General features: G+C 41.9%; 1 protein-coding gene across 3 annotated transcripts in view; it reads left to right on the top strand.

Moving 5' to 3' along the window:
* Window positions 1-18,830, top strand: part of sema3bl (sema domain, immunoglobulin domain (Ig), short basic domain, secreted, (semaphorin) 3bl) — a 96,903-nt gene that overhangs the window by 14,958 nt on the left and 63,115 nt on the right. For all 3 annotated transcript variants that reach the window (XM_084069077.1, XM_084069078.1, XM_084069076.1), the window contains exon 2: window positions 7,463-7,626. In XM_084069077.1, the coding sequence (XP_083925203.1) occupies window positions 7,463-7,626 (164 nt within the window). The remainder of the gene's footprint in view (window positions 1-7,462; window positions 7,627-18,830) is intronic.

The following is an 18,830-nucleotide window of genomic DNA, read 5'->3' as shown; positions in this document are numbered from 1 at the left end:
GTGAGAGGTGGCGAGACAGCGTAGAGAGAGAGAGACAGAGGTCAGGGTGGCTAGATGGAAGGGAAGAGAACGGTGAAGATGAATCCACAGAAAAGGAGGATCTAGACAGGGGAGGTGAGAGGTGAAGGTGGACGGATGATAGAAAAGAGAGGTGGAAATGGATAAAAGGGGAAATGAAAGAAACAAGGGGGGCTAAGGGGGCTCAACGAAGAGAGAGATGGATCGACAACAAAACGAGAGAGACAGGTAGACGTTAACATGAATGATGAAAGAGAGAGATAGAATGATAAAAAAGGATGAGAGAGTAATGAAGACGGGCAGATGAAAGTTAGAAAGACAGACAACTACAGATAGATTAGGCTGCCCTAGCGCGTCTGATATCTGGTCTAGAGGGACGGGTTCAAAATCTCCAGAGAAAAAAAATCTGCGAAATCCCATTGGTTCACCGATCTGTCCGTCAGCCCCTGCCCCGCCCCATGCCCCACCTCCTCCCAAATGTGCAGCATTGAGAGCCCTGACGTCACAACATTTGGAGCGACGCCCACTGAACTCTGGTTGATTGGGGAAATGAAACACTTCCTATGCCAGGAACGTCAACAGGCTGGTCCAGGCTCTTATTTTTGAGCAAAACGCGAAGGAAAATAAAAGCCTGGAGATCGAGGCTAAAGATGGGTAAATGGAAGAAAAGAGAGATAAGGTGAAAATGGATAGACAGAGCGGTAGAAGAAAGAGGAGATTATGATGATGAGATGGGCAAGAAGAGGGAGATGGGGCACTTAGGCTCAATGTAGCCCGACAACACGTTGCGGGTTCGAGTCCCGAGCCGACAGCCTGTGCTGCATGTCATTCAACGTGTCTCTCTCCCCGTTTCCTGTCTCTCTTCACTTATACTATCCAATAAAAAAGGCAGAAAAAGACCAAAGAAATATCTTTAAAAAAGAAAAAAAAGGAGAGGGAGATGTAAAAGTGGAGAAAAAAGAAGGAACAGAGGTGAAGATTAACAGATGAGACAGGAGGATGAGTATGAGGTGAGTGTGGTGGTGTTGGAATACTGTAGCATGGAGACAGATTGCTGCAGCGCTAACAAGCTACAGATGGCAGCTGTTTGCTCACCTTTCTCGTGTGTGTGTGTGTTTATGTGTTCATCTCATAACCATGGTGTTTATGTGCTTGCATGCTTGTTGTGTGTTTAGGTGTTTTGCACATATTTTGGTATGTTTCGAGATAAAGGGTGAGAACAAGAGTATGTTTCTGTCTGTTTGTGTGTAAGAGGGCGAGAAAGAAAAAAGGTATACCCTGTGGGCTTCTATGAGATTGCGTTACATGCGTGCTTGCCTCTTTGCCTGTTTGTGTGTGTTTGTCGGTGTACTGTAACGCACTGTACTTTGTTTGTTAGCTTTTGAGATTTGAGAGAAAGCTAGACTTGGGAGTCTTTGAGTCCTCGGGTGAGAGAGAAGGTGTTAATACACGTATACTGTATGCACGACGTGTGTAAGAAAACTAAGTAACAGGACTGTGGCACGCCACGCTCATGACTCAATGCTAACTGACTTGCCTTGTATACCGTATATAAGGCAAGTCAGTCAGTAAGTCACTTTGAGTACCAAGAAAAGTGCTATAAAGTCAATAGGCCAACCAGGCAGTAAGCTGTGCTAACTCTTTAGTGTAAATGCCTCAGGAAATCATTTAAACAAATGGTCAGATTTTGGCCACAAATTTGCCATACAGGCAGCATGTATCAGTTGCAAGGCAAGTGCTAACTACGTCTTTCCATTGTTTCTATGGTTTCAGACCATCAACATCTTGCCTTGCGTGCACCATTAGTGTTTTGATGCATAACACATGGAGGAGTGAAACTTTATCTAGTTAAACCTCAAGGCACAGCACTTTTGCTCTTCTATTGTGTGAATGTAATTTCTAAGTAGCAGCGTTGCTTAACAGGAGCTCCGGTGACCCAAGTGTATGTCTCCCGCAATCCTCCCTGTCAAAACAATGAAGTGTGGCCTGAATATTAGCTCTCCACCTAATGGGGACCTGCCAAAGGTTTCAACGTACACACACGCATACTAACCTCCCCCCACCCACACCCACACCAAACACAATAATGTGCACGTAACATGCACACATTCATACAAGTGACTTGTGCATGCACGTCTACACACGTTTATTTGTGTTATAGAAGAGACACACACACACACACACACACACACACACACACACACACACACACACACACACACACACACACACACACACACACACACAAATACTTACAGTAGATATGGACACACACAAATACAATCATTCACAGATGCCCCCCGGCCCCAGCTACCACTAAACCCCCCCCCCCCCCCAGACACCCCTTCATCATCACATACGCATAGCGCAGCCCTCCACCGAACACATTTTCTTGTCATTCTCTCTCACTCCAACACCAGCCTCTGGTCATTTCCCTACTACTATTATTAAGCTCAGTGGAACATTCAGACAGACAGACAGACAGACAGACAGACAGACAGACAGACAGACTGAAGCAGGCTGAATGTACAGGCTGAGGCTACAGCCGCTGCTTTGTGCAGCTGATAAACTCATTTCACTGAATTGAAAAACAACTGTTTATTTTTAACAACAATCAAACATACACAGCCTCTGTGTCTCTTTATGTCTGTACTGTGACAGTATTGATGATTGAGTTTAATCTATTGTTCTGTTTTTGTCTCTGTCTAGTAGCTATCTACTGTATCTGTTTGCAAGACTGCATCATTGTCTTGCGTAAACAGATTATTTTATGTCCTTAAATTAAAACAATTACAGTGACATTCAGGATTTTACTGTGTAATGACAATTCCTGGAAAGAGAATATTCTCTCACTCCTTCCTGTTATCTCTGCCCTCTCTTTGCCTGTCTCCCTTTCTGCCTTTCTCCCTCCCTGCCTCTCTTCCTCTTTGCCTGACTCCATCTCTGCCTGTCTTCCTTTCTCCCCGTCTCCCTCCCTGCCTGTCTGCACGTCTCCCTCCCTGCCTGTCTCCCTCTATCCCTACCTGTATCCCTCCCTGCCTTTCTGTTTGTCTCCCTATCTGCCTGTCTCCCTCCATGCCACCCTGCCTGTCTTCCTGCCTATCTCCCTCTCTTTCTTTCTCTCTTCTGCCTGTCACCCTCTCTCCCTGTCTCCCTCTCCCCATGCCTCTCCTTCTCAACCTTTCTCCCTGTGCATCTCTCTCTCTCTGTCTCCCTCATTATTGTCCTTGTGTATCTTGCCAATCTTTGAAGCCGAATTAGTCATTAATGGACTCTCTCTCTTTAACTTTATCTCTCTCTCTCTCTAGCAGTCTCTCTTTCCTTCTCTCCATTAATCTCCCTTTCTCCCTCACACTGTTCCTAAATAGTTTTCACTTTACTGACCCTATTCTTACCTACAGAACTGCCCCCCCCCTCCGCCTCTCTGTATCTCTTGCCAGGTGCTATAAATCTAGCCCATCTATAAAGCGTATATCCCTCTGATCTCTGTGTGCTCTTCAAAAAGCCTCTTTTATAAGAGCTTTTAACAGGCCTGCATGCAGGTTGGCCAGAGCTGAGACCATTGTTTCTCCAGACCCCAGTTAAATCTACGTGGGCCCCGACTCGTGCCATGTCTGCCCTCAACCATTCATCCTGGTGTGCGTGGGCTCAAATAAAAACCAACGCCCTATTAGTCAATGCATGGCAGGGGGAAAAAACACACTGCTGTGCTGGTGAACTGTTAAAAGTATGCCCTATTTTGAAGCCCTCTCTCTACTGTTGCCATTGTTAATGAGTGGGAAGTATTGAGGTGTGTGTGTGTGTGTGTGTGTGTGTGTGTGTGTGTGTGTGTGTGTGTGTGTGTGTGTGTGTGTGTGTGTGTGTGTGTGTGTGTGTGTGTGTGTGTGTGTGTGTGTGTGTGTGTGTGTGTGTGTGTGTGTGTGTGTGTGTGTGTGTGTGTGTGTGTGTGTGTGTGTGTGCGTGCTTGTGCGCAGGGCCTCTGGTGAAGATGGTGTCGTTGGTACAGAGAGGCCTTGTGCTTCAGTCAACCAACACTCCTCTGAGTGATGACTGACAGAGGCTTCTCTCTCACCGCGTGTGTGTGCGTGTGTGCACACATGTGTTAGAGAAGTGTGTCTTGTAGTGCTGCAGTAAGTAGCCTTCAATCTGGATGTGTGTGTGTCAGTGGCGTTCCCAGAAAGTACATTTAGGGCAGGCGAGATTTTTTTCTCTACCCCCCCCCTCGGGGAAAAATCTCGGGGGGAAATCTCGGGGGAAACAAGTTAACAACAACAATACACTGACTACAAAACGTTAATAAAAACAATATGCAAGTATAATAAATCAATCAATTATTAAGCAGTGGTCTCTTCATGTTGTTACAGTAGTTTAATGGCTCAAGCTGCTCTCAGACTCAGAGCCCCTTTTATGCGAGGTGAGTAGCCTACAGGTGATGGCCCAGACCCCCAGCTGGCTCTCCTGGCACCCCATGAAAATATAAAGGCACACATTTGCATCACTACAGGCGACGTCGCTCTGCGGAATGGATACGGTAGTGATTGGCTGCGACGAGGAGGTCCGACGGCCACTATTCTCTTTGGATTTTTTTCACTGCCTGTTTTTCAGTCTTTTACTTTATTTTCTAGGGGAGGCTAGATTTTAGTTGGGCAGGCGGCCGCCTGTCCTGCCTCTATGGTGGGTACGCCACTGGTGTGTGTGTGTGTGTGTGTGTGTGTGTGTGTGTGTGTGTGCGCGCGTGCGCGTTTTCTACGAGTACGTGTATGCGTTTGAAGGATTGGGAGAATGAGGGAGGGAGAACATAAGAGAAATAAAGAGAGTGACAGAGGAGTGATGAGAGATGGAGCCCATTGGCCCCACTGCGACTTACACATACCTACCATGAGTGTGTGTGACTGTGTGCAATATGGTCTCATGCAAGCTCTCAGAATATTTGTCTAAACCAGAATGTCAATATTTGAAAACAAAATTTGGACATGTTCAGGCGATGTGTCATGGCACAATCATCAGAATGTACATTTATTAAAATATAAAATTTGCATTCATATTTGACATTTTGACTCAAATATTGATGTACTGTATTTGGGGTTTGGACAAAATGTCCCACTCTGACGCATTTGAAGAAAGAAGGAATGAAGCGATAAAGAGAGAACCAACAGTACACAGTTAAATCCTCATTTGTACACTCTTTGGAGTTAAATTAGCGTCAGATTTTACAGTGTAGTTCAAACTCTAGTTGAACTTGTTGGCCTGCAGAGTCAATGTATGAACCTGTAGACTTTGAAGCTCTCATCAGAACAGAAAAGAGAGTGAGGTATTTATGGAAGAAGTTATATAGTAGGCCTGTTTTCACATGCTTTTGTTTGCTCCACCACATCACAACTGTTGATTCAACTCCAAGAGGAGCAGCTCGGAAAGTCTTGCACTGTAAAACCCTGAGTGTTCATTTAACTCTGAGAGCGTACAAATGTAACTTTTGAACACTCTCAGAGTTGCAAATGGATAAATTAACACTGAGGATTTGACTGTATAAAATGGGGTTGCGTATGTCCTTCATGGCTGTTGTAGACTGTGTGTGTGCGTGCGTGTGAAATGTGTGTATGTGTGTGTGTGTGTGTGTGTTTGTGTATCCTGTTTCCCTTTTGTCATGTATTTGTGTGTGTTGTTGGAGGTTTATTATATCACTGTTTTTCTCTGCCTGCAAGAACAGAAAAAGAAAGACCCCAACATCACTGTTCATCCAACTCTCCACTGAGTTGGTCATTCCGTACAGTAGTGACTTCAGTGCCTTGACTAGTGGAACCCAGATGTGGCACTCCACCCAAAAACTGGCTTTAATCTCCATTCGTCATGTCACATCATCACCAGCGTTAGTGTGACTGGTGCAGCCAACCACATCACACACACAACTCACAGACCTCTACTGTTCTCCAAGCTGCTTTTGAACAAGCCAAGAGATTACATAGACACCCACGTGTGACAGGGCCTGATCTTATAGAATGTGTAGAGCATGTCATCTTCAGTTTTTTGCAGATTATGAAACTATATACCGGTAGATTGTAAGCTTTCAAATTGTGTCATACGAAAAATAGCAATAATCATGACATCACAACCCAAAAATGTATTTCCGGGTAGATAACGCCGGCAGTGTTATCTAGTTGAAGCAGAATTATTCATTAACCTTCTTTCTGGAAGAACAGGACAAAAATATTTTTTATTCATTTATGAAATACTAGACCTAGCTAATGTTATTTTATACTGTGTAAATATCCATAGACATTCTACCTGGAAATACCCTTTTGTTTACAAACATTCAAACATTCTGATCTGGTCCATAGTTGAATGTTGTTAAATCTCCAATCAAGAAGCTGAGAAAAATGTTTGTGTGAGTGGAAAAGTTAGTCCAACTGTTGAATTTGCAAATATGAAATGTATAAAAAAAGAATTGGTAGGCTTGGTGCAGTATGTATACATGTATTTACTGTATAGACTGCTGTTACGCATTGCAGCAGATATGCTGGCTGTGTGGACAGCATGCGTGTGCGAGACGCTGAGGGGATGCAGTGTTCTCTGCAGTGGTTGTTAAGGACAGATTGCCATGAAACTTGCCAAACGCATTCATGTTCCCCAGAGGATGGACCATACCCCTAGAAGTGACCTCATGGCCTTTTCTCTTGCAATGTTTTCTGCTATGGTTGTAAGGATGGCGATGTCCGTCATTTCAAACCACTCTGGTCTGGTTGGGTGTAAGGAATAGTACAGCCTCCAGGGGCCACTAGCGTGATTATTATTTTTTTAACGTTTTTCTGTCTTCCTCACTCGCTCTCGCACATGCACACGTGCGCACACACAGCAGGGAGTCTTTCCCCCGATCAACCCCAAGCAATAAGAACCAGATCTGTTCTTCCATTCCAGCTTTAATTCTCTCTCTCTCTCTCTCTCTGTCTCTCTGTCTCTCTGTCTCTCTGTCTCTCTTTCTCTCTTTCTCTCTCTCTATCGCACATATTGGATAGATTATGGTAATTCTCCATCTTTTATTGGTATTAGTTTACGGTATTAAGCTATTGTTAGTTTTTTCCTCCTTCTTTTCCTCTCTCTGCCTCCTGTGATAAAGTCAATGGAGCAATTGGTCTCATTCTTCTTCTGCTCTTCCTAAATTATTCATATTTTTGGTTTTATGCTCACGTCGTCTGTCTGTCGCTCTCTTTCTTCCTGCGTGTGTGTGTGTGTGTGTGTGTGTGTGTGTGTGTGTGTGTGTGTGTGTGTGTGTGTGTGTGTGTGTGTGTGTGTGTGTGTGTGTGTGTGTGTGTGTGTGTGTGTGTGTGTGTGTGTGTGTGTGTGTGTGTGTGTGTGTGTGTGCGGATGGCTTTATGATTCTTCTTCTTGTGAAAAATGTCATGAAAGCACATTAAAAACGTATCTCTCTCTTTCTTTGTCTCTCTACCAGACCTGCTGTCCACCAACAGGTCTTCCATCTTCAGTGGTCATCACCATGGCCAGCTGTCTCTGAGCTCTGTCTTCCTGGATGAGTACCACGACCGCCTCTTCCTCGGGGGGAAAGATGTCCTCTACTCTCTCACACTGGGACCAGGCAGCACAGAGTCTAAAGAGGTGAGACCCCACCCCAGTTTAGTATGCATTACGCCACGGACCCTCATGTGATACAATTTTCCAATCTACACTGTAAAGTCCTTCCTCAGAGAGGGTACAAATGGAACCAAATCGACCAATGAGGGTCCATTTGCTCAAGGACCCCTGGGGGTTCCCGGGACCCACTTTGAGAACCACTGCTTTACACTATAGATCAGAATGAAATACAGTAGAATATAATGGAGTAATATAGAAAACAGTAGAATATAATGGAGTGAGATAGAATATAATAGAGTGAGAGAACCGATTAGAATGCAGTGAGATAGAATTGAATGGAATAGAATGGAGCACGATAGGGTACAATAGGATAGAATGGAGTGATATAGAACATAATAGAATGGAGTGATATAGAATAGAATTGAGTGAGATAGAATTTAATCAAATTTAGTGAGATGGATTACAATACAATAGAGTGAGATAGAATAGAATACCGTAGAATAGAATGGCGTGAGATAGCATAAATGGAATGCTGTAGAAAGGAATGAGCTAGGTAGATTAGAATGGAATAGAGTAGAATATTGAACTTCTACTAATATAGAATTCTACTAATATAGAATATTCTTGAATATAATAAAATAGAAAAGGACAATTGTTTGCATGTGGAAAAGTGCCTACAGCCTCACTGTGGTACAATTAGAAACAGACATGCTACAATAAATACACAATTAAACACCACAAGACACAACAACATGCTACAATAAATACAAAATCAGAACACCACAAGACACAAGAACATAGAAACAGAGCCCCCATTACATACTGTCTTCCAGTTCCCAGTCAATAGACAATGTCTTATTTGAGAGGTTATGAGAGGGAGACAGCATAGGAAAGTGCTCTGCTGTCAAGATCCAGCACCAGCAGGGGTGTGCAATATACAGTATGCATGCAGACAAGTGGTTTTCTAACCACTACCCACCATTGTCTGGCACAGTAATAGACACTGGTGAACAGCGTCAGGCTATTGCATCTCTTGCGGCAAAGAACTTAGTTCCACATTCCTGCTGGAGGGTTGTCGACAGGACACACTGGGTAGTTGCAGCTGTACTGCTATAACGTCTGGCTTCTCCGCATTTACCACGTCTTAATAAGAATCACATTTACTATGGTCAGTACTTTAGATACATACTGACACAAGAAACAGCTAGCATTATACATACTAGGGCGATGCCCATTGGGAACGCATGCCACTCCGGTTATGCAATACCCCATGTATGTACCCATTTTACCTGTTGTACCCAGTGTACCCTTTGCCAGAATATGTTGTACTGTTGTCAGAGTACTTAGTGCAGTACTCATCATTATCATTATACTTGGAGGCCTTTTACTAGTATCATTCTATGACATCAGTAGTATGACGTCATATTGATTTTACTTTTTTTTAACTTGTGAAATGTGATGTTAAATCGGTAAGGGCATATTGAGCACACATATGCAGCGGTTTGGGATCTGGTCTCCTTCTATCGTCTAACTCCTCACACAGTCTGCCAATCTCACCTCTATTCAAGCAAACTTCACCTCACGTCTGACTGACCTTTCCAAAACATTTAGAGGATTTCATGTGCACTCCCCTCCACACACACGCACGCACGCACGCGCGCGCGCGCACACACACACACACACACACACACACACACACACACACACACACACACACACACACACACACACACACACACACACACACACACACACACTGAAACACCTGTAAAACTGTAGCAGGTCATAAATCAGCCTTGGTTTCTCTTGGTTTTTCTTGGCGTCACCTTTCATCTACATGCATATTTGTCATCAAAGAGTTGTCAAACACTGCGAGTTGGAGTGAAAGAATTACAGTGACTCTCTCTTGGCATGCGGCAAAGACATGAGGAATGACTTGGAATTCAGGAGTCAGATCCATTAAGTGCAGTTCAACAGAGGTCCTCTGTCATCAAACAAGGATGAAACACAGAGCTTCTGGCTCCGCAACGAAGGGATTTGATTAGTTTAACTCTGAGGGAGAGTGAGAGGGGGCGAGGGAAGGTTGAGAGACAGAGGGAGTAATAGGTGGAAACTGAATTGGCAAAAGGAAGAGAAATAGAGAGGAACAGGGACATGAGGAAGGCAGAGAGAAAGACAGAGAGGGGGACATTGATGAAGTTATTGATATTGATGAACCGTAGTCCGTATAGTACAGTACATCTACTCCCGCTGAGTGATGTAACAACAGCAGCTTTGAGTAGAGCTTCGCAGCTGAACCTCATTAGAAGACTTCATTTTGCTATAGCTCTATTGTGGAAAAAGAATCAGTACTAAATCAGGCCATTTATTATCTCTAAAATATACAGGAAGCACATTGTATAAACCAAAAATAACGGACAAATTATTTGGTTAAACAAGGATTTCATTTACCTGCTATCTAGCCAATTGTGTAGCTTCTCCCTTATTTCAGTCCATATCAGTTATCCAGTTATATATACACATCCATTATATTACATCAGCTATGTATATATTCACCACAGCTGCATTCAATTTTACCGTAGTGTGATATCTATAGACAGTGAAAGGTACATGCCTCACCTTGCCAAAGCTAAGCAAAAATCAGACACCATTGTTTCGGTTGGACACATAAGAAAGATAATACATGCCTTATAGTACCACAACAACCTGACGGCGTGAAGGGAAATAATCTGTTAGATCAGTGGTTCTCAATGTGGGGCCCGGGAACCGGCAGGGGTCCTTGAAGTGGTTCCCATATGGTCCCCAGCAAAATGTGTTAATGTAGCATCACAATCAGTTTAAGTGTTAGCAGACAGTTTCATTCTTCCTCTGTCCAGGGACTATTGTTCGCCATGTCTTCCATAACACTAAGATTACCACTAAATTCTTGAGTGACATTTTGGGCAGGTTGATGTCTGACTTGAGTGGCTATAGCATCGAGATTTAGACACATCTTTTTAGCGAAAGAAAAGATAAACGGCTTCCATGTGTGTTTTTGCTGTTCAGAGCTAATAAAAGCAATCTGATTCCAATTCGGATATGCCAAGCATCATATTTGTGCTGCCTGTCTGAACATAGCCTTAGAGTTGTTATTTGGAGCCTGGTTTGCGAGGTTCTACCCGACATCAAGAAGAAAACTTCAGCCAACATCATAAGAAAACATACAGTATGTAGCCTTATTGTTTTGAGTGCTCTTCTTTATGCTCATTTATTCACCACAGCTGTCCTTGTCCTGTAGATACAGTATTAGTTTAGCTGTGATTTGTTGTGAGCATGTCTTTTGATGTTTGTTTTCAGAGGTTTAACAGGGTTTACATTAGAAGACACGCACACACATGGAGATTGTGAGTACTTTTAAAGCAGCAAGCATTTTCTTTTTCTTTTTTAAATCGTCTTCATATGTCTTAGCAGGAGACCAGCAATGTGAAAGGTATTGCATTTATTTAATTTCCTCTTTGGTACACAATGTAATCTACTGTACAGTATGTTCTCTGTTCACTGGATTCTACCCAGTGATTGAAACAATTGCGTCAACATGGCTGTGTGTGTGTGTGTGTGTGTGTGTGTGTGTGTGTGTGTGTGTGTGTGTGTGTGTGTGTGTGTGTGTGTGTGTGTGTGTGTGTGTGTGTGTGTGTGTGTGTGTGTGTGTGTGTGTGTGTGTGTGTGTGTGTGTGTGTGTGCGTGCACGTGCACACATGGGAGTGAATGTGTGTGTTTTTTAGTGTCTCTGATTGTATAAGCAGAGTTTGTACAAGGTTGAAATGGCGAGATGGGTGCCCTGTGTTTGTGTGTGCAAATGGGAGTGAATGTGTGTGTTTTTTGTGTCTGTGAATGTGTGTTTTTGTGTGTCTCTGGTTGTATATGCAGCGTTTGTGTAAGGTTGAAATGGAGAGAGGTGTGTATGTATGTGTGTGCATGGGTGCCCATGTGTGCATGTGCATCATGGATACAGTATGTGTGTGTGTACAATACATGTATGTGTGTGTTGTGGGGGAGTTGGAGAGAAGACCGAAACAGGAGGGAGGAGATGAGACAAAGAAAGGAATGAGGAGTTAAAGTACACACACACACAGCCATCTCGCCCACCTCATCCATTCTTTAATTCCCCTTCATCCCCTGCTCATCCCTCTCTTTCTTCGTATAAAGCTGGCTGAATCTCTCCTCTCCTCTCCTCTCCTCTCCTCTCCTCTCCTCTCCTCTCCCCTCCTCTCCTGTCCTCCCACCCCCTGCTGTCTGTGTACAGTAAAAGTGTAATGGAGACAATCGTTGAAATGTTCTTGCAGTTCAATGCCAGGCGTCACAGAGCCAAACATTGTGAAAGGACTGGGAGAAGTCATTCAGTGAATCCAGTGTAATGACAGAAGGGTATATAGGCTGCATATCCCCAAAATCTGTTGAAAGCAGGACAGACAAAGGGTGGAAGCCTACGCACAAGGTAGCATCAAAAGCCTTTTATTATACTCTGCCTTTTTTCAGGCTGCTCATCCATCTTTTGTGTCGTTCATCTTTACTGAGATGGATTGTTTGGGGAATATTGAAAGAGACAGGCAGACAGGCAGTGTAGGGAGGTACAGGTAAATGTCACCATAATAGACATAGGAGTAAAAAGTGTCTTTAGCTATTGCAACAATCAATGGGTGCTTCATCTTAATCCATTAGGACCGGGAACGCATCTGTTATTTTTTGTGATTTCATTGGGCTATTAAAAAATAGCAGATATACAAGCTCATACCGCGGCACACAGTGCCGCACTCACGGCAAACTGATCTGTAGTGTTTTGATGATCCAAGGTTTACAGGCAGAAGCTTGTTTCTCTAATGATTAGGCTTTGATTAGGTCACACCCAGGTAGTGTTAAATGAACATTTCTCCACTGAAATAGATATCCTCTGTTTTTATTGGATTACATTGTGGACAGTAGTTCCATGTGCTTCAACAGTGTCTTTGGTGTGACGCACTTCGGCTGCATATGTTCCTGATAGAATGGAAGTATAAAGTCATTGTATTAAATCTGGTTGAGTTCTTTCAATTCATGCCCATTTCCTTTATTCAGTGTGATGCCAATTCTTTACAGCGTTCAATTTGTCTCTTATTCAAAAATTCCTCCCAAAAGCTTAAGAGAAGCTATAGTAAAGCATTTTGAAGATCTATTGCCAACTGCAAACAATCCAGCCATTGTGAAATCAATGAAACCGGCCTGCTATCCAAGCCTTCCTCTCATCTGCCCACTAACATTTGTGTGGTATTGTCCAATCTGGGGCAAAAGACTTACACTCTTATCACCCTTTCTACAATAAATCCGATCATGAAATGCATAACAAAGTGCAGTAAAATCAGTAGTAGAGGTTTGGTGTTTCTCTTACAGTAATACAGTGGCTGTGGTTGAATATGAGCCATGGATCTATTAAACCATTCCAGCACCTCTACCAGCAGTCGTTCTTAATAACCTCTGCAACAAATCAAATCCGGGAAGAAAAACACAAGCCCTAATTATAATTATATGGGAAAAAGCTCAAATAAATACTGATTAGGCTCATGTAAATGTTCACGTTATGATGAATATATTCCATCTACTGGTGCCGATTCACATAAACATTGATATGATTGGACTCCCATACGCCACTTTCAGTTACGGTATAAAACGTTCAAAATTATTTAATTTGGCTCGTAAACCATGCCTGCAACAAAGACTCTTTCATTTGTTTCAGCCTCTGTGTGTTTGGTTGTGTGGTTCTGTTTTGTGATTGCTGCGCAGTATACAGTATAGGTCAATTTTTACACCCTCTGAGATCACCCTGGGTTTACTGTGTGGGTGTGAGAGGGGGGATGACTTGGAGACCGTATTAGTTCTACTTGTGGCAGCTTATACATTATGGTAATATGTTATCCCTTTGACCTACTGTATAAATGATACATTTGAGATGTGTTAAAATAACAGATTCTGTTGGAATTTGAGACAGACATTTAGCACTTGGAATTTCAAGGCACCTGACCCACTCAACAAAACTTATTTTCAGCTGAAATAAGTGTCACCTGACACATAATGTTTATTTATTTATTCATTTAAACATACGCCAGCTCCAAATACATGACAGAACCATTATCAGTTCATGTTCCTTGTACCTTGTTAATGTGCACACATCTAACAATTCTAAGTGAAAAAGCAACCACCACAATTGACTAGGGCTTCCAATTCGAACATTAAGTTAGTTTCAGACAGTGAATGAAAATGACAGTCTGGGCTGTCTTGTTTGAAGTTTTGAGATGTGTTCAACATTACAAAACTGAGGAAAAACCAAAATGTCTTTAATATACTTTTTGATTGGATTTCCATTTTATCATAGTGACTCAATCATTGCCAGTCAGTTTTTGTTTAAACTTTAGAGGAAACGGTTAATGACACAGGAAACCCCATAGCTAAAACTGGGTGATGACCATGCTTCAGTGTGCAGAATATAATATTAATAATAATAGTAATAATAATAGTACCTCAGATTTATATACCGCTTTTCTAAATACTCAGTCGCTTTACATAGTGGGGAAAAAATTGTCCATGAATCATGGACAATAGGATTTATGTGGTAAAATGTATAGCAGGTCAGAGTTTAGATGGGTCCGGATTTCACAGTATATCTATACCAGTAAGGCATTTGTTTAACTGCTTTTCACTGATTCGCACCATTGCAAGCCAGGCTTTAGAAAGGCCCTGGCTTCACAGCATATAAATTTCAATCAGGAATGTATAAGAATGCTTTCTTGTTGACATAGTGCAGCAAAGCATTAGACAGATCTTTCTTTTGTTAAATGATATCAGCCATACAGAACGCCACAGATGACTCAGTTTCAGTAATTTATGCTATACATGTAGCTGGCTAGAGATTAGACCATCCCTGATTTAATCTTACATAAATATCAGTCAGGCATGTTTTAGATGTCCTGTGTGTGTCTGGATGATTTACACCATTTTGTGTTGGTGAGCCAGGCTTTTATCAGACCCTGAGTTATTGTGACTTAAATCAATTTAATGTGCACTACTTTGAAGAAAACGTTTGACTTGACACTGGTTATCAATGCATGCAATCTGACTGAAACATATGGATGCTGACATCATTATGTTCTGACTCGGTCTCGTACCTATTGCATCACCTTTGTACTCCAAATCTCACAGTATGGAACATCCTCTTAGGTTTAGTAAACTCCTCTGTCAGTTCCACCACAGATGACTGAGTTCCAGTGATTGAGACCATTGTATCCCTGGTTTCAGACAAATATAATGTATATTTGTCCATATACATAATCCATTGGCTACAGGCAGGCATGACATCAATTATTTCCCCCCCATTGATTCATACAGCACATACCATAGGTTTTACTATTGGTCATTGGTTCTCAACTCAACAGTCCTGTGGAAGCCAGAGTACTGCTGGCTTTCATTTCAGTCATTAAGTCAGGGTTACATTTTCTGTAGACCTGGAACACCAGGAGAATTTCATGAACTACCTGGCAAAATAGAAAACCATCAGTCATCTTCATGCCGAGAGACCACAAGTTATATGTTCAATATGTTCAAAACTCAGCTGCCCGCCTGCTCACTCACACCCGCTCCAGAGACCATATCACGCCAGTCCTTCACGACCTCCACTGGCACTGGCTGCTGCTCAAGTTCGCATAACCTTTGCCCAAGGCACTGGAGACACAAGCCCCCCTCCCCCCATCTCTTTTTTTTCATTTGAGTTTTTCCTAATCAAGTTGTTGTTTTTTGGTCCTCTCCCCTGGCCCCCACAAACATGTAAAGCATCTTTGAGTACTTAGAAAAGCGCTATATAAATCCCAGATATAATAATTATTATTATTATAAGCAAAGAAATTAATAAAAATGTTTACTGAGCTAATACATCAGGTGAGAATTAGGACCACATTTCCATTGACTTTCAAAGAATCAGGAACTCTTTTTGCAGTGGAGTCGTCCGTCCTACTGGCCTTTAGAGAGAATTGCAGGTTTAAGAAACTTCGCATTCATTTTTCTGTCTGGAAACTTTCTGCTTGGTTAGGAACCGCTGCTCTGTTCCAAGAGGAAGAAATTAACCAATACATTGCAGTGAACCAAAAAACTGCTTCAGAATAAGTTTATTCCAATCAGGCATAATGAAGCCAGATTTATTTGTCAAAATCAGCAACACTCAAATAATTCCCAGTCAATTTGGTGATTAAATGTTTAATCCTGTAAGGCTAAATTATATCACTTTTCGCTATAGGCTATAAACACACACACACACACACACACACACACACACACACACACACACACACACACACACACACTCAAACACACTCTAGCTATAATAATAAATACAAAAATATATATGTAGATGTATTCATGACCACAGTTACATAATGAGTCGGTCCAATTGTTTGTCATCACAATGCCATTGGATGATAAATGTGTTCATAGGTCCGGCCCTGTTGCCATGAAGTCACACAACATACACACACCATTTGTATGATTCCCAAAAACAGAACTCGACTCTAAACTCATAATCAACTTATTTTTGTAGACACTTCGTAGAAGTCACTTTGAATAACTGCATCTGCTAAATGCCTAAACTGGTAATTGTACAATCGGACAACTACAATAATATTGATTTCCATTATTCTTTTATATAGTCAGGCTTATTCTTTTGAAAGTTACTTCAGTCTCTGAATCTATTATGAATTAATGTAAGATCTCAGCTTTGAAATGCATATACATATTTCACTAATGTAAAGAGGTAGAATGGATTTCCTGAGTTTAGGAGGAGTTACCCTCCACTGCATCACTGGTTGAGAGGCCTGACTAAAACACTTCCAGACCTTAATATCACCGCTTTTACAGCTACAAGGCTCCGGATAAAGATGACCACATGTCAGAGATGTAGGTCTTTAGCCAAGATTTAGACAAGGCTTTATTAGTCTGCCCATTTAAGGCGGCCATGATAAAGTGTGATTTATAACGTGGGACATAAATCTGTCTCAAACTTTTAATGCTGATATGAAAGCCTTTACATTATGAGCAAGGAGATGGCTCACTTTTCAGTCTTGGGAGGTCAGAGAAGAATTTCATTGCCTCTCCAACACAATATTCATATTGTCTCTCATTTTGATCCTGTGGTTCTATCACTTTGATAATCTTTGTAAGTCCCCGTTTCACTCTCTCTCTGGTTCACATGAAACCACACACAACCGCATAGACAAGAACAGGACACGCACACACACCAAAGGATGCAGTAAAGACACACACACACACACACACACACACACACACACACACACACACACACACACACACACACACACACACACACACACACACTAATTGCTTTAGCTGTTGGCCAAAGAAAAGCATAATCCCTACTGAACCAAACAAAGATGCATTGTCTTAGATCTGCCCTGTGGTAGTCAATAAAAACTTACTCTATTACACTTTTTGGCACTAAATGTTGGATATCAGACTAAATTAGATTTGCTCATCATGGACAATTTAATTTCCATTTTCTTGTGGTGAGACCGTTTTTGTTTTCATGTACTGAGGCTGAAAGTAGCGCAATTTTCTCCCATTATCTCAGATTCTGTAAACCCCCTCCTATTATAAGCAATACAGAAGTGCAGAATTGTGATTTTTTGGAATATTGTGCACACACACACACACACACACACACACACACACACACACACACACACACACACACACACACACACACACACACACACACGCTTGCACACGCACCTACACGTGTACAGCTTGGGTACTCAACTCGGTTCAACTCAACGTCATTGTCACATCACAGATTTACAGGTGTAAAGAGATAGAAAGAAACCCAGAAACGGATCAGATAACAACATAGCTGTGTGACATATTAGGTGCAAGTTGCATAGTAACAATAGCACTAGGATGAGGCTGTAAAAATATCAGCAGATGTAATGACAGATACACTGCACAGTATGCACATAAGGTGCATGGTTAAGGAAAATCAATAAAATGAGCAAATTAAATTCCATGTGAAGGGCTTATAGATCTCAATTTTCCATGTGGTAAGGTGGCATTACGTTTATTTCCACCACACTTTTTGGAAACGAAATACTTCGGGAGATGTTTTACTCATTAAAGAACAATTCCGTTTCTATTTTCATGTGTTGAGGGTGAAAGGCAAGCAGTGTGTCATTCTGTTCCATTGTCTCAGATAAGCCCTGCGGTACAGAATTGTATATACATTAAATACCATATCAGATTGGGTATTTCCTAATCATGGGCAATTTGGTTTCTATTGTCATGCATGAGAGGAGGAGGGCTGAAAGTGTGAAATCTGTTCCATACACACAGAAAAAAAAAGGTTATTTGGTTCTTTAAAATGGTTCTTTAAAACCCTATATGGTTCTTTGAAGAACCATCACCTGCTAAAGAACCATTTTATATAGCAAATGGTTCTTTAGATTCTTAAATGGTTCTTTAAAACGCTATATGGTTCTTTGAAGAACCATCACCTAATAGAGAACCATTTTATAGAGCAAATGGTTCTCCAGATTCCTCATATGGTTCTCAAGGATTTAAAAGGTTCAAGGAAGGGGGAATTATTTTCCAAACCATTTTATATTACAAATAGTTCTTCATATTCCTCATATGGTTCTATGGGATTTGAAAGGTTCTTATTGGTAGGGGATTTTGCAACTGTAAATTATAACCTGTATAAAACAATTACAAATTATTATTTTAGTAGACGCTCTTATTTCAGAGTTATTCACAAAAAGCAAGGGTAATACATCAAATGCATTACATGGAGATTGTAGTTTTAGGATAGGTAACCCGAGAGTCTATTGTCAGTCTAATCATATTATATAATAAGGGGGGGGGGGGCCTTATCTCTGATGTCAAATTCAGCCTTAACCACCCTGCTGAAAAAAACAGCACAAACCAGCTTATGATGGTTGCTGGTTTTAGCTGGTTTTAGCTGGTCTTGGCTGGCCTTAAGCTGGTTTAGATGGCATACCAGGCTGGACAAGCTGGTCAGGCTGGTCAGGCTGGTTTGCCAGTGTAGTTGGTTAGCTGGTCACTAAGCTGGATTCTGCTGGTCTTTGCTGGTCAGCCAGCTGGCTGGCTGGACTGACCAGCAAAGCCAAGCTGGTAGCTGGTCTTTGCTGGTCAAATGGGTGGACAGA

Source organism: Gymnoscopelus microlampas (genome assembly GCF_963454915.1).
Source record: "Gymnoscopelus microlampas genome assembly, chromosome: 10".
In the NCBI taxonomy this organism is placed as follows: Eukaryota; Metazoa; Chordata; class Actinopteri; order Myctophiformes; family Myctophidae; genus Gymnoscopelus; species Gymnoscopelus microlampas.
This window is presented reverse-complemented; position numbering and strand designations above follow the sequence as displayed.